General features: G+C 45.9%; 1 protein-coding gene across 1 annotated transcript in view; it reads left to right on the top strand.

Annotated features, from left to right (window-relative positions):
- Positions 1-16,490, top strand: part of KIF26B (kinesin family member 26B) — a 504,702-nt gene that overhangs the window by 167,004 nt on the left and 321,208 nt on the right. The window contains exon 3 of the mRNA XM_082612029.1: positions 12,879-13,415. Within this exon, the coding sequence (XP_082468155.1) occupies positions 12,879-13,415 (537 nt within the window). The remainder of the gene's footprint in view (positions 1-12,878; positions 13,416-16,490) is intronic.

The following is a 16,490-nucleotide window of genomic DNA, read 5'->3' as shown; positions in this document are numbered from 1 at the left end:
ACTAGAGGCAGGTGTGGGGAGGGGATGAGTTTTCTTCCCACCCTTGGAAATTTTAATTCTTGAGCGTGTCTTATTTGTACTGCTTCCCCGGAACCTCCCACCAGAGTCATCTTACTAGTTTCCTCCAAGAAAGACGTATATTTGTGTGTGTGTGTGTGTGTGTGTGTGCACGCGCACACGTAGAGTGGGGAAGACGGGCAGTGTGTCCCCCTTGCACTCTTAATGCATTCCTAAATGCATTGCTCCTTCCCATTGAGGCTGTTCATGTTCTTCATAAGATTGACACGTCAGAGATTTTGGTGAGATAGTTGCTGTCGTCATAAGTTTCTTTCACAATTAGTTTACATACATAGACAATGTACATGAATTGACTGATTCAAATCCGTCTTTTGTAGGGCCTGTTAGTCAAAAGGCCCCCTTAAAAAATATGAAGATAAGTGAATAATTTAACAGTATAGCAGATAAGTACAAATGCACACTGTCAAATGCTAGGCCCCCATGTGCTAGCATGACTAGAAGCAGAGAGTGCAGTCTTGGTCTGCTCACCCTCTCTCTTTTTCTAATACTAACTTGGGCTTGTTGTGGTTGAGCCTATATAGGCGCGTCTAGAAGGGATCATTCAAAATAGACAGCTTCAGCTTTTGCTCGGATCTTCAAGATATGCTGTGTCAGCTCTCCCTGCCACAAAGGTCCTCTGAGAAGCCAGGAAAGATTGTAGCCCTGAAAGAGATTCAACTTCTGTTGGTGTGGTTTGGTAGGGGTGGCACACCCTAAGGAGGATGCCAAGTCATGGTACAGACTCACGGGCATGTGTGGAAATCCTCACCTGCCCTGCAGTAACCCCTGGTCAGGACTGAGGAGATGGGAATCTGAACGAAGGCTGGCTGGCTGGTCCTCTGACTTGTGTGTATGTAAATAGTTTGCAGTAACTGGCTTCCCAGGAATGACTGTTACTAACCGAAGCTGGCAGAGAGGCTGGGTAAAGGCTTCCTGCCCCTCCTGAGCCCCCAGCCCTCCCATCCTACCACATTCATAGCTTTTTCAGTGATTTTGCTCATCTCAGTGACTTTTCAGTTCAGACTGTCTCACTGAAAATCATTATGGAAGAAAGAAGGGTAAGAGGTATTGTTGACTATTCTGTGATTAATCTATTCCACCCTGAACAAGGAAACAAATGTCTAATGATAGATGGTTAAGTTCTAGGCCTCCAAGCCCAGATCTTATAACTAGGTCTTGGAAGTTGTTGATCTGTTAGATGTTTCCAGGACTCCCCCTGCCAAGGGTGTGTGATGTCATCTCTAATGTATCATGAGTGGAAACAGAAGTGTCCCGTCAGGTCCTCATCCTCTTGGAGTCTCCTCCAGCTGGGGGCACTTATGGCCAAAGCCTCTGTGACTTCCCTCACCAAACCCAACCGGCATGGAACCTGGCACATCGTCTGTGCTACATAATAAATGTGGTTTTCACAGGAACAAAGAAATCCCTGGTCTTCTCTATAATTGCACCAAATTACATCTCAGAGGTGACTTTTTCTTGTCATGGCATTGGTTTTCTTTCTCCAAGAGGGAAACTGCAAAGTTACCATGATGTGAAATCTGGCCAGCGGCTTGAAGGGATTTCGTAGTCATAGCAACCTCAGCAGCACCCTCTCAAACCCAGGCAGACGGCAGAGCCAGGGGTGACTGGGCTCTGCTGCAGCCGCCTGAACCCCGACCGGATTTACGGTTTCGTGTGGGCAGGACCTTGGGGCTCACGTCAGCCTTTCCCACCACACTCTTGGAAACAGCGAGTGGCCCTGCCAGCAGTGCCTGTCGCACCAGGAAGGGCAAGGGCATGCGATCCAGATACGAGGGAGGCCCGAGGCTGGGGGCGGCAGAGTGAGGGGTTTAAAAGCCTGGGGCCAGTGCCCGCCCTGGGTTCGCCCACCCACGTACACTGTGCTGGCCCGCTTGTCGGCCACCACCCAAGAGTCAGCATAGAGCCTGTGCTTTTTAGAGTTTAGTGTCTCCACACTTAAGAGAAAACGAGGTAGATGAGAGCCCAGATTAGCTTCTGGATTTAGAACACCCCCCTCGTGGTCCTGCATAGAGATTCCTAGGAAAGCGTGTGAGAAAGAAGCAGGGAGAGGGCTCAGGCCAGGGTTTCAACCTCGGCACAACTGACGTTTGGGCCTGGATCATTCTTTGTCATGGGAGTTTTTTCCTATGCAGTGTAAGACATTTAGCAGTATCCTTGGCCTCTACCTACCAGATGTCAGTAGCCCCCTTCCAGTTGTGACAACGAAAAATGTCCCCAGGTATTTCCAAATGTCTCCTAAGGGTCAAAATCACCAGCGGTTGAAACCACTGGATTAGGGAGAGAATTTGGTGAAAAGACATTTGCTTATACCTGTAGTCTTGGGCTATGTCCCAAGAGCCATTTATCATTGTCTTGAATTATTGTCTAGAAAAAGCGGAGGCCTGAGGTTTTCGGAGGCGTTGCAATCCATTGGCTGGCATGGAGAGCTCTGCAGGAAATGGTCAGCTGCTCTTCAAAGGCCACAGCTAGGCTTAGATACTTGAAAGGGAGAGGTACCTCTTCCTTCTTCTCCCTCCCTGTCTCTTCCTCTGTGACACTGAACCACTGAATCACCCGGGAGGCTTGTTAAAATGCACCCAGAGCTCCACTCCCCAGAGATTCTGATCCAGAGGATCTGGGAGGGGGCCTGGGATCTGACTTGTTCTGAACTTCCCAAGTGCATGGGGCAGGGGTATGGGGATGGGGTGGGGTCTGGAGGCAACACCTTGAGAAGCAAAGCCCCAGAGGGATGTCAGACACAACAAATGTTCCCAGTCCTCTGAGGACGCTAAAATCTAGCATGAAAGAGAATGAGGGGGAAAAAAAAGACTTTAGCACAAAGCAAAAAGTGATAATCCGTAAGAAAGATGAAGCTAATAGATGTGGGAACCCCTTACACTGAAAAGAGACTCGCTCACTCACTCATTCAACAAATACTTTCTGAGGGCCTACTCTGCTTCAAGCATTGCTCTAGGCATTAGGGAGTTAGCCATGAATAAAATAGACAAAAGTCCCTGCTCTCATTCAGTTTATATTTTGTAGGGGAGACAGTGAACAGACTTCCTAACTATAGATCACGTAGAGAGAAAGCAGAGCAGAGGGTCAGGGAATGCTGGGGGTGGCTTGCAGCTGTAATTAGGTGGTCAGGAAGGCCTCATTTACAAGGTGATATTTGACCACCATGAAGGTGGTAAGAGACAGTCAGGCACGTATGTGTAGGGGCAAGTTTTCCATGCAGAAGGAAAAAGAAGTACAGAGTCACTGAGGTGACAGTGAACATTCCCTGTGTGATCAAGGACCAGCTCAGGCTCTTGTGGCTGGAGCAGAGTGAGTCAGGGAGCAGGGGCAGGAACGGAGGTCGGAGAGGGAACAGGAGGCCAGGTCCTGCAGTGCCCAGTGCAAAGACTTTGCCTTGACTCTGACGGAAGTCGGGTGGGGATGCGGGAGGATTTTTAGCCGAGGAACGCCAGGATCAGATTTAAGACTTACAAGGATCACCCTGGCTGCTGTCTTGAGTAGACTCCAGGGGGGCAAGCAGAGAAGTTATCATTACTGTTGAAATTATGGTATGGTTTCTGCCCCCTAGGAATTTACCATGATGGTGGAGATAGAGCATGTACAACTCTAACTAACAAGGAAGTGTTTGCTAAGTGACGTGAATCACTCAGACCAGAGAAGTGTGATGGAAGCGCCTTCTGGGAGTCAGACTTCATGGACAAGTTGGGCCTTACGATGGAAAAACAAGATTTCTTTTCAGCTTAATGGGTATATGATTGACATTTAGTAAATGGTACGCATCTGAAGTGTACAATTTAATATGTTTGGTCATATGTATATACCCATGAAACCATCACCACAGCAGTGAACATATCTATTACCTGCCCCCACCCCCCAAATTTTCTTGTGTTTTACAGGCAGGTTGGGAATTATCATCAGGGCAGGAACGTAAGCAAAGGCACAGAGGCAGGGAAATGCAGGGGCTTCTATGGGACAGAGGGAAACCCACCCTGCCTGTCCTGCAGGGTCACACGGGGAACCCGGAGAGAGATGTCTGACAAGACAGCTTGAAGTAAATCACATGGGGCCCAAAATACTGGGTTGCAAGGGTTAGGTCACAGGGGGACCAGCAGAAGTGTTTAAATTTGTAGTTTATGGTCAAAACAGAGTTTATCTGCTAAAATTTCATCTTTTAGAAACACCAGCAACAACATCAAATTTTAAGTACTTTATCTTTTTGTAGTAAGTCCAAGGAAACATAGCCAAGTAAATTTCTGCAGTGTTTCATGCATACAGAATCAATTAAAGAAAAAAGAAACATTAGGCAATTTCATAATTAGATAATTAACAGATTCCTTAGTAACCTTATACTAATACAACTACTTACAGATCAAAAATAAATCCATTTGCCACCTGATGGTACATTATAGCCCACACATAAAAAATACATCTAATCTAGATAGACTTTAATAATTTAAAGGTAAAATTTTATCATGTCATACTAGAGTCGTGATTAGTTCTTCATATTTGTAAAGTCCAGCACATTACTTTCGTGTCATGTTGAACATGAACTTTAAAGTTAAGGAAAACATTTTAAGTAGGTGTTATGAGTCTACTCTCCCATCCTAAGCTCTTAAACTATTTTTGAATGGATCCTTTTCCCCCAGGGCCAAGAGGTAGACTGGAGAGCAAGATTTTCAGGTTTGAAGATAGGTTTGCTAATGTGAAATCCTCTTTCTCTTTCTCTTTCTCCATCTCCTGGGTGGAGTCTGGCAACTCCTTGGAGACATTGGCCAGTTGATGGCTCTGTGATTCGGCTTGAACAATCAGCACCCGCTTTGGAGCATCACCCACTCCTGAGGGAGAAATGAGGAATACTTTTCAGCGAGAGGCATCATAGTCTCAGTTCCATGGAAATGAATGACTCTTGGATTATTTCACCTCTTAGGAGAGAAGGCTGGGAGTCATCCAGTCCCTGCTCAGGGATATCAGCTCAGGAGTTCCAGGGACCCACTCTTATTTTGGTTTCTTTCGAAAAGACCTGACTTCCTCTAATGTAAGAGGTGGTTAGCTGAAGATCGCAAGTTCTCTTTACCATCCCCACACCTCTTAATTCCAAAAGTGCTTGCTAAATCCTCCTGGATATAAGTAAGCCCCAGATCATTGTTGTTCTCATCATCACCGTCATCTGAAGTACCGAACTGATATAAACATGGTACTGCTTTAGATACTGAGAAGTGAAACACTGAAAATAATCACCACCATTATTGAGCATTCCCAAGGACCAGGACTGTGCTAAACATGTTGCATGTATAATCCTTACATTACTCAAAAAAATAGGGACTCTTATCATTTCCCATTTTTACATTTAAGGAGACTGAAGCCTGGATAGGTCACACAGCTACTAAGTGATGGAGCCCTGTCTTGAACCGTCCATCCTCTCTACCAAACGTTTTCAAAAGAATCGAGACATTGTCTGTGCCATCCAGTTGGAAAAGATGAGAGACATAGACAGAAAAATTTCTCTGGTCATTATGAGAAATACCTCACCTATTCTTTTGAGTAATTCATGAACTTTTCTTAATCACATTAAGTTCCAATTAAAAACCTCCCTTTTCTTTTGAAGCAGATAAGTCTTATCATCTGCAACACTTTTTCACATGTTGCAGCAAGCAGCCCTATTAATTGCATCCTGCCTGCATCTGGCGCTCCCAGCAGCCTCCCGTGCTGAAGAGAATCATTCAAACTGAAGTGCACGTGCGTCTCTAATGGGCCCCGCATCTCTCAGCTTGTAACCCAGGGCAGGATTGCTTAGGCTGTGCACAGTCACTATGGTCCAGGTTAATTTGGTTTCTCATGTAGAACAGCTTTGGTCTGACATTTAACATTTCTTCCTTTGACATTTTTTTTTTTTTTTGGCCTCTCTCTGAGCTCATTATCCAGCATCTTTTACATTCATTCTTTTTTTACACGCTAAGGATCAGTGCTTGTGTCCAATAGTGATGACAAGCCTGGGGTTCGGATGAGGCCTGGAAGGCCAGAAGGAAGTTTCACGTTCATGGAGCCGGTCTGTGGGCCACCTGTGATTCCAGGGCCTGACCCAGCTGCTGTCACTACGGTGCTGGTTGTTTGGGCTGTCTCAGGCCTCACGGGAGCAAGCTCTAATTGTAACACACCTGGTCACCTCTTTTTTTTTTTTTTTTTTTGCGGTACGCGGGCCTCACTGTTGTGGCCTCTCCTGTTGCAGAGCACAGGCTCTGGACACGCAGGCTCAGCGGCCATGGCTCACGGGCCCAGCCGCTCCGCGGGATGTGGGATCTTCCCAGACCGGGTCACGAACCCGTGTCCCCTGCATCGGCAGGCGGACTCTCAACCACTGCGCCACCAGGGAAGCCCTGGTCAACTCTTTTCATGCCCCTCTTTCTCTGTGTCACTAACTTTGGAGAATGAGCCCTGCTGTGTGAAACTGAGTGAAGCACTCAGGGATTTTAAGTTTGCACCGTGTGTCAGTGAGAATGGCAGCCCGTGAGGGTGGTTACTCTTCTCTGCAAAGAGTGTTGGGATGTCGTTGCTTGTGACAGTCTTAATTTGTTCCCCGGCTTCCCTCCCAGGTTGTCATATGCCTTGTTTGTGGGTCTGGGAACTCCGAACAACAGGAGTAAAGGATACTGATGTTTGTCAACTCCTGCTGGGTAGATTCAGTATGATGGCTGGGTGAGTAGAGTCTCATGTGAGAGGCTCTGGGTTCCCCAACCCTTTGCATCCCCCCTTGATCTTGCACATCCCATCAAGCACGTGTGGACAGTGAGATGCAAGTTCAGGGGCTGATGAGCACGGCGGAACCAAATCTTCCTGAGGAAGAAGTTACACCCACTGGTTGGCATTTTGGGGGTATCCTTAAATTTCAGATTTTAAAGTCTCCTTTCTGCCAGTGACTAAGGGAAATTTGTTTTTTCTTCTTCTGAAATTACCAAGGTGAAACAAACCCAGTTCGAGAGACCTTTGAATCCAAATATTTGAATGTTTCACTGTGAATGAGAATATTTGTTTTCTTGGGTTGGATTCACCTGAGCTTTGCTACCTATTGTTTTGCAAACTTCCAATTTTGCAGTTTCCATTAAAAACAGAGGATCATTCATATTGACACCTGCCTTTGGGGACAGAACTGCTGGGAAGAATGCTGAGATTCATGAGAAAGAAAGGACACGGATAGGGAATGCAGCAGGAGGTAGGGAGGGGGCGGAGGGTGCAGACCCTCGTGTGGAAGGATTACAAGGCGTGTGAGGGTAAATTCCCTTGATCTTCTGGGAAACTGCCCGCGGTGGGGAACAAAACATTGCATTCTCGGAGTTCTAGCCATCATTCTGGGCCTCACGGGATAGCATTTATGGAAGAAGAAAGTTTAGGAACAAAGTGGAAAGAAACTGCCTTTGAAGAACAGCTTAAATCTTGTTAAGCTTGTCACTAGAGGCCTCTAGAATAATAAACCAGGAGCAAACATCAACAGGAATTTGCACAACACATGCTGGACGCTGACTCCAGCTGTTGCTTTCCTCACAGACCCAGAGGCTTTGCAGAAATGCACTCCAAGTACTCTTTTGGCTAAAATAACCTGGAAAAAAAATCCTGTCCTTGCAAGTGGCATGAGTGTTTATTGCCAAACAGCCCATCCCTCAGAGGATGAAGTGGGACAGAAAACAGTGAGGACACTAGTAAACAGCTTGGTTTGCCTGGGCGGTAGTTCTTGTTTTCTTGCTGGGGTTCCAGAGTCTCTACCCTCACTAGCAGCCATGCCTCACGTGTTGAAAGCTGGCTGCCGGCTCTTGGAAAATAAGCATGCTACCTACTTGCTGGGGGGGTGTCTAACCCTGCTGGACCAGGTGTGTAGTATTTAATCTGGAGTTTTCCTTTAGGTAAATTTCTCTTGGTTTCCCGATGATGAGCTGGCCTGATGGTTAAAAAAAAAAATTCTTTGCATATAAATATTGTTTTCTTGGGAACTTAGGAAAAAGAGTAATAATAGATTGTGTACTGAGGCAAGCAAATAGAGAATCTATTTTAATAGTTTAAGGAAGATTCAAATAAAAGGAGGATATCCAGATTATGGTTGACTCACGTTGGGCTCTTTAGCCAGGCAGAACAAATACAGTTGGAAAACTTTGGTTGAATTCTTTCCACTTATTTATCTCATAAATATTTGTTGGGCCCTTACTATGAAGTAGACACTATTCTAGACTTGGGGGAATTAAAGATGAAAAGAATATTTCCTCTTAAGGAGCTGACAGTCTAACAGACAAATAGTTCTACAAATAAAGACTACAGACAAGAAGATAGCTCTTAGAATAGAGGTGCAGGAAAGCAGGATAATGACATGATCAGATTTGCATTTTAGTTAAATCCTTTTTTTTTTGTGGAGGGAGAGTTTTGAGGTCAAGGCTAGAATCAGGGAAACCATGATGTGAGAAACGCTGAAAGCTTCCTCATGGCAGTGGGCATGGAGAAGAGGGACAATTCAAGAGCTTTTAGGAAGGACCATCAACCACACTTGGTGATTGGATTGGAGGGAAAGGGAGGAGACTTCTAGCCTGGGTGCCTGAGTGGATAATAATACTATTTACTTTAATAGTGACTACTGGAATAAGAATAGGATTAGGGGAAAATAAAATTAATTTTGAATTGTCAGTTTGAAGAGTATCTGGATGATGTTTTCTAGGGGGCTGTAAGGCTCAGAGTTCAGGAGAAGGGCCAGGCATGGATGGAGATGGAGAATTCCCAGTCAACGGGATACAGATGGCTATGGAAGCCGTGGGTTCTGTTGCCCTTGCCTGAGGAAGAGAGATTTAGTCATGATCTCTTAGAGCAGTCTGCCAGAAGACATGTGAGTCAATCTTTGAGAGCCATTAGATTACGAGAGCCCTAGGGGACATGGCAGGACACCTGTTTCCTGAAATGCCCCTAGAAGAAGTGGAAGAGCACTAAAGGGATTGGAAAACCATTGTCTGGAGTTTTCTTTGTTCTTTTGCAGCCGTCACTAAGTGGGCAGATTTAGGTGTCTGCACATTAACTTCATTTATCCCTAACCTTCCTTCTAAGAACCTTTATCAGCTTCCTCAGTGTGTTCTTGAATTCCTCTTCACGGTACACGTGGGATAATAACAATTTTGTATTACTTTTGAAAGATGAGAATCTTTTGGGCACAGAACACTTATATTGAAAGTTTAGGATGAAAATGTTGCCCAAGTGCTGTTAGCCCATTTTCAAAGGTGCTGAAATAAAAATTATGACTCCAAAAATAGAGGTTTAGCCATTCATTGGATTCCTGTTATTCCCATTTGACTATTTTCTGAAGTCACGAGATGAATCGGGACTAGACAGTATGAATGTGTTTGAAGCCCATGAACTAGGTAGCATGCCAGACTGCACACTTAACTCATTCCTTCTCTGAGTCCAGGTTTCTTTTGGTGCCAGCTAAACCAGAGGGCACTCCCACAGTTCTTCTTGTGTCCATGTCAGGAAAGCTCAGTAAGTGTGAGCCATCCATGATTCTGAAACCTTCTTTTCTCCCTGTTTATTACTACTCTCCCTTGAAGCAGTATTCCCTTTGTTCCAGCACTTACAGAAAGCTATGTCTGTTGACCATTCCTCTTCGAAGTTTTGAGTTGCACTGAAATATTTATACTGTGTAGACCAGCACTTGAAAGGGATTTTAGTTTCCATAAGGTGTATCTTTTGACTTACTGAGGCCTTTTGATGATAAGAACTCACATAAAGTTTCAGATCAAGGGTGGCTTAATTTAGGGAACACCTCTTTGACATCTGTCAGCAATTGAAGACTCATTAAAGCATTAATCTCCTCCTTCCTCTGGATGAGACAACAGTGGGTTCTGGGCTCTGCCACTTGCTGGCTGTCGGGGGGCCATCCTGGTGGTGGGCTCAGCTCCGGTGCTCAAGGTGATTTTGTAGACCCCTCGGGAACTGGGAGGGGAGTGCTGGGCTCCATGGGTCTGAGTGTGTGCCGATTGGTCCCAGACTAGAGGTGGCAGCAAGGGTGCATGGCATTTGGCAGTCCAGGAGCCAAGTGGGTTCCCTGGAGGGTGAGCTCAGAGAGAACCGGAACCGCTCTCGTGCATCCCAAGATCCGCGGCCTGGCACATTGGAGGCCAACATGCATTGCTGTGGCAAGTCGAGCAGCAAATAGCCGTAGGCTGAGTGAGGAAGGAACTGCTTCAAGGGAGAGCAGTGAAAACCAAGAAGAAGAGAGAAAAGGAGTCCCCAGCACCAGGCTGTTTTTGTGGAGTGGATGTATCTTTTCTGCTCCAGCTGCAGCTGTCAAGAGTCACATCTAGATTCTACAAGGATCTAAAATAAACTATGATGTGTGGATGGGACTGATCTTTTTTTATTTTTATTTTTTTTGCGGTACGCGGGCCTCTCACTGTTGTGGCCTCTCCCGTTGCGGAGCACAGGCTCCGGACACGCAGGCTCAGCGGACATGGCTCACGGGCCCAGCCGCTCCATGGCATGTGGGATCTTCCCGGACTGGGGCACGAACCCGCGTCCCCTGCATTGGCAGGCGGACTCTCAACCACTGTGCCACCAGGAAAGCCCCGCGACTGATCTTATTGCTGCCTTTTTTTTTTTTACTGTGATGCTCCCTCCTGGTGATTGGGTTAACCAAAATATTCTAAGTCAGCAATTAATTTGAGGTTTCTTGAGACCAAATAGTTTGGTGCCTTAAAAGCATAAGCCATGGGTGGCAGATTGCTTTTGAATGCAAGTCTCTGATTTCTCATGCTGCCTCTAATTATGTAGTAGACCTGGGAATTAAAAAATGACTTACAAAACAGCTACAGGATAAAATACCATGTGGTCATTAAAAAAAAATCACATTTTCAAATGACATATATTGACAAGGGAAAATTCTCATTATGTGAAAAAGCAAGAATCTATATCTTGACACATATGGGGGCCCAAATACTTCCTTTTGAATAAATGAACATTTCGTAGATGAATGTGGCAAGAGCCTTAAGTCTGGGCAAACTTATGAGTCCATTGATGAATATGGCTCTTTGGCTCTTGAAGTGGAAAATCATGGACTAGAGGTCAAGAAGTCTGGTTGTAGTCCAAGCTTTTAACCCTTTTGGAGCTGTTTCCTTATCTGGAAACTGAGGTAATGGTCCCTAAGGGGCCCATTTGGGTCCCACACATGCTAAGTTTTGATCGGGGACTCCGGACAAAGCAGCTCTCACTGAGGAGGGCGCCGCAAGCCGGTCTCATGTGGTTTGCATCGCTTCGTCAGCCAGACTTGATCACCCTTGACCTCCTATTGTTTCCCATCATTTTCTATGACCGTCTTGAGTTTCTACCTCCTGAGTCACTCCTCGCTGCTGCTGTGTAAAGAGGCCTCTTAATTTATTAATCAATTAATCAGTGCACGCTGAAGAGCTGTTCAGGGTAGTTAAACAGGGAAAACAAAATGCTGGAGCCGATAATCAAGATGGATCGTAATTAAGGGTGACCCTCCCACCGCTGATCTCCCTTCCCACCCACAGCTCATCAAACTCCAGTCAACCCTGATGGGGTTTCCACCCCAAAAAAGCTCCAGCACATTTCTGAAGGGAAGCTTTTCTTCCAGTGTCCTAAGGAAAATAGGTCTTGAGATAAGCCTCATCAATTACCTGCAGCAATTGTGGAATCTCAAAAGTTCAACCAGGTCCCCAAAATAGCATAGTGGCTCCGTCCATATATGCAGACACTGTCCTCTCCTGTCTCCCTTTCCCTACACAGAGTCATGGAGTTGGAAGGACCTTACAATAAAGATGGGCCATGGCCTTGCGTGACAGATGAGAGGTTCAGTGAGGCTAAGTAAGTTGTCCAAGGTCACACAGCTAATTGGTAGCAGAACCAGAACTAGAAGCCAAATATTTTGATACCCAGTTAACACACCTACTGCTTATTTCTCTGTGCAGTCTTGCTTTCCTATAAAAATTAAAGCAAAGTAAATGAAAGAAATCATCCTCATTAAATTCACTTTCTGATTTCTTTTAGATAAGGGCTTCTGAACGAAAGCGTTTTTAATAGTTTTAGATGAAGTTTCTGGGGAAAAGTATCTTGGACTGTTTATCAAGGAGACCTTTTTTTTTTTTTTGATGGATCAGGATATCAGACACATGGGTACAGGCATGGCCAGCCTGCCATGGAGCCAATGGTAAACAGAGTGAATCTGTAGGGGTTTGCTGGGCTGCTGGAGAGGCTAGATCTCTGGTCCAGAATCTGTTTAGTTTGGTTTTCTTCCAGTGGCACTTAGCACATGGTGTTAATGAGGCTAGGATTTTCTTAGAATAGAATCCCTGTTCTGGGTCACAAGTAGTACCACCACCTGCTGCCAATTTTCCGTAGTTCATGGGGGCCCACAACGCATTGGTCCAGAGCGACTGCACTCACCCCTGCCAGGCCCGGACGACCATTTGTGTCTACTTAATGACCACCTTAGGAGCATCCAGGTATAGCTATAATTCTTTAGTGGACACAAGGGGAAGAATCTGGAATGTTCTTATTTGACTGGCCTGGTAAGGAGGATGCTTAGAAAGCTTTTTTTTTTTAATTCCTTAAAGTCTCCACTATAACAATCTTACATTTGTCAAATGTGTTTGTCAACTAGAGGCTCGTCTGCCAGTCTTGCTGCTCATTTCTGCTGGATGTCAATCAAACAGTCAAACTCTTTGGGTACATCTAGGGCTTAACTCAGAAACCAGGCATCTGAATTGTGCTTACCAGCCTTGACTGATAGGCTCTCCTTATTTTTTTGTTTGTGTGTTCTCCAGGACCCTGCTTTCTCGGCTGTGATTCACGACAAGCTCCAGGTCCCCAACACCATCCGGAAGGCATGGAATGACAGGGACAACCGCTGTGACATTTGTGCCACACACCTGAACCAGCTGAAGCAGGAGGCCATTCAGATGGTGCTGACCCTGGAACAGGCGGCTGGCAGTGAGCACTTCGATGGCTCACCTGGCTCGCCCCCAGCCCTCTCCAACATCCCCACTCCAGTGGGGTCCCGGCACATGGTGGGGCTCCAGCAGCCCAGGGATTGGGCCTTTGTGCCCACCTCCTATGCCTCCTCCAACTACACAGCCTTCATCACCAATAAGCATAGCAGCAAACCCAACAGCCTTGGGGTCAGCAATGGGGCGGAGAAGAAGAGTGGGTCTCCAACCCACCAGGCCAAGGTCAGCCTCCAGATGGCCACCAGCCCCAGCAATGGGAACATCCTCAACTCAGTGGCCATCCAGGCTCACCAGTACCTGGATGGCACCTGGTCCCTGTCGAGAACCAATGGGGTCACCCTCTACCCCTACCAGGTAAGTAGTCTCCGAGCAAGAAAGGGCAGGGCTGGCTACAGTTAAAGCAGAGAAGTGGGCAACACTTCCTGTCTCTACTTTGTACTCCTGGGAACTCCCCAACTCAGGGCCTAATGTTTCCATGTAGCCCTACTGAGCAATGCTAAATAGAGATAAAATATATGCGGAACCAGTGATCCAAGATAGCGCTCTGTTTCCATTGTCTCTACCCTCTGAAGGAGAGGTCGACTCCCTTCCTAATCTCTCCCAACTTGATAGACCTTAACCCTTTTCTATTTGCAACCCACCTTAAATACTGTGGGATTAGGTAACTAACCGTGTGTTCCCCTTTTCTTACTTTCTCTTCTCAGTTATTTAAATTAGCATGTACTCTCAGGTTTCCCTATAGAAATAAGAGAGCAGGTCTTAAATCTGCCAAGGAATCTAAAATATTTGTCTTAATTTTGCTAGTGTGAGTTTTCTGTTGGAAGAGGGTTGGCTTTACCATATGTGTTCTCTATGTCCCTTGAGTCACTCACGTGGGAAGCAGCAGAAAGTGTTGACTGTCGTTCTGGGGTGGAGAGGTGACCAAGGTCGTAGAGTATGTTAGCTGGGGTAGGTAATTGGGGCGGCAAGTGGTCTCAAGTTGTTTCTCGCTTGTGCCCCTGTTGTGTGGGGTGTTTGACCTTCCACTCTGATATCGGGACTCAGCCTCCTTCATCTAGCACGTCACCCTTTTCCAGAGGCCTCAGAGTCTTCCACCAGACCTTGTATAACCAGCCAGGAACTGGAGGAAGAGAGAGGGTGGAGGATCTCACAGGGACATGTGGGGACCCAGCCTGGAAGGGGCAAGAATTCAGTCTCCAGGTCGCACCTTCTCTCAGGGGAGTCTGGGCAGGCCGATCTGTCCATATGCTGAGGAGAAAAAAGGAACACGCTGAGTGAACACATAGCGTAGTTTTAGTTTCATGGGGCAAGGGTACCGGGAAACATAAATTGAGTTAAGTGTGGCTGATAAAATTCCTGTGCAATTTCTAGAGTGTAGAAGGGAATATAGATTTTTTCTCTTGATATCTTGAAATGAAAGTGGGGAGCGTGGATCATTATCTTAAGAAGTTAGCGTTCTTGGGCTACCAAACTTTTCATTGCCTGGATGCTTTGTAGTTTATAAAATACAGAGCACACATCATTTTGTTTAACCCCCCAGTAGGCCTGTGAGGTTGGCAGGGCAGATGTTAGATCTTTCTTTTACCGATGGGGATCAGGATGCTTAGAGAAATAGAATAATTACCTGTGGTCACAGAGCCGGTGCCAGACCAACACCAGCTCTCCCCTGCCCAGGAGAATGGCCTTCCCTGCCACGGCTGCTTCCAGCTTTCTTAGCTTACTCCAGAGCAATCTCTGGTCAACATCTCTTGCAGATATGGTTTCTTTTCAGACGTGGCATACCGAGGGAGAGGACTCCCCTTTTGACTTGTGGGCGCCTGGCTGCCACTTCACCTTTGGACAGAATTTTCTGGGTTGTAGATATAAATATAATGAGGAACCACTTGCACCCTGGGTGGGGCTTAATAGTCTAATGCTTGAACATAACCATCTATAGGGCAGGAACAGAATAGCTTCTTTCCGTTGTTGAAAAATATGCTTTTTTTTTGGGTTTGTAGTTTAAAAATAGACAATTCTGAAAATTATGAAAAAGGAATACATGTCTGTTGTAAAATAAAATTTAAAAAATATGAAACAGTTTAAGTAGGCCTTTAAAAATCAACATCACCCAGAAATAGACTACCTAACATTTGGGTGTACTTCCTTCCCAGGATTTTCTACACATGCACTTTCTAAAATTGTGATTATGTTCAGTTCTCTGATCTGCTTTCACTTAATATACTAGGTGCATTTTCCCATGCCATTATCTATTTTTCTAAAATATCTTTAATGGTAGCCTAATATTCCATTATATAAATACTACCCATTATATGAGTATGCCCTAATTTATATAACCAAACATCAATTATTAGAGTTTAGGTTTTTGCTACTATAAATAAAATGCTCTGGTGCACATCCTTTACCCAGGTCATATTTTCTACACATCCTGGGCTGTGCTAGCCACAGCCTCATGTTACACAGACAACTCACATTTCACCTTCCAGCGCCCTAGAGCACTTGTAACGTGTATCAGGTGCTAGTTAGAAGATTCAGCTGCTGCACAGCACTGATGAGCGAGGACAGAAGAACTTGGAACTGGTGCTTTCATATAAAATATTCAAAGTGTGGGGAAATTTTGTGTAAGGGGGAGAGCTGAAGATTCAGCTTAAAAAATGTGTGCAATAATTCTTTCTGCTCCTCCTTTTTTCCCCCTACCTCAGATGAAAAAGAATTTCCTGTACAATAACAAATGTTTATTAAGCTCTACCAAGTGCCAGACACTCTGCTATGTGTTGCTGGGGGCTGCTGCTATGGTCTGGAAACCCAGGCTCCTGTCCTGTGGCCCTTAGGGGAGGAAGCAGGGGAAGGGTGCATTGTTTTCTTTTTATAAATTTACTTAGTCTATTTTTGGCTGCGTTGGGTCTTTGTTGCTGCACACAGGCTTTCTCTAGTTGCGGTGAGCGGGGGCTACTCTTCGTTGAGGTGCGTGGGCTTCTCATTGTGTTGGCTTCTCTTGTTGTGGAGCACGGGCTCTAGGCGCTCGGGCTTCAGTAGTTGTGGTGCGCGGGCTCAGTAGTTGTGGCTCGCGGGCTCTAGAGCTCAGGCTCAGTAGTTGTGGCGCACGGGCTTAGTTGCTCTGCAGCAGGTGGGATCTTCCTGGGCCAGGTCTCAAACCCGTGTCCCCTGCATTGGCAGGCAGATTCTTAACCACTGCGCCACCAGGGAAGTCCCGGAAGGGGGCATTATAAGCCAGGGAGGTGAGTGCAAGATAGATGCCCAGTCTGCTCTGAGAGCGTGCATAAGGGCTCACAGTTCAGCCCGTGGGGCAAGGTGGGTTGATGTGGCCAAAGCCAGATACAAAGGTGATTCCCATAAGCCACCAACTTGAGATTGCCCTGGGTAAATTGGATTGCTTCTTTCCAACTCAGAACAGGCTAATTCCTGCATTTC

The sequence above is a fragment of the Mesoplodon mirus genome (assembly GCF_964341445.2).
Source record: "Mesoplodon mirus genome assembly, chromosome: 3".
In the NCBI taxonomy this organism is placed as follows: Eukaryota; Metazoa; Chordata; class Mammalia; order Artiodactyla; family Ziphiidae; genus Mesoplodon; species Mesoplodon mirus.
Note: the sequence above shows the minus strand (reverse complement) of the source record. Positions and strands in the feature narration are given on the sequence as shown.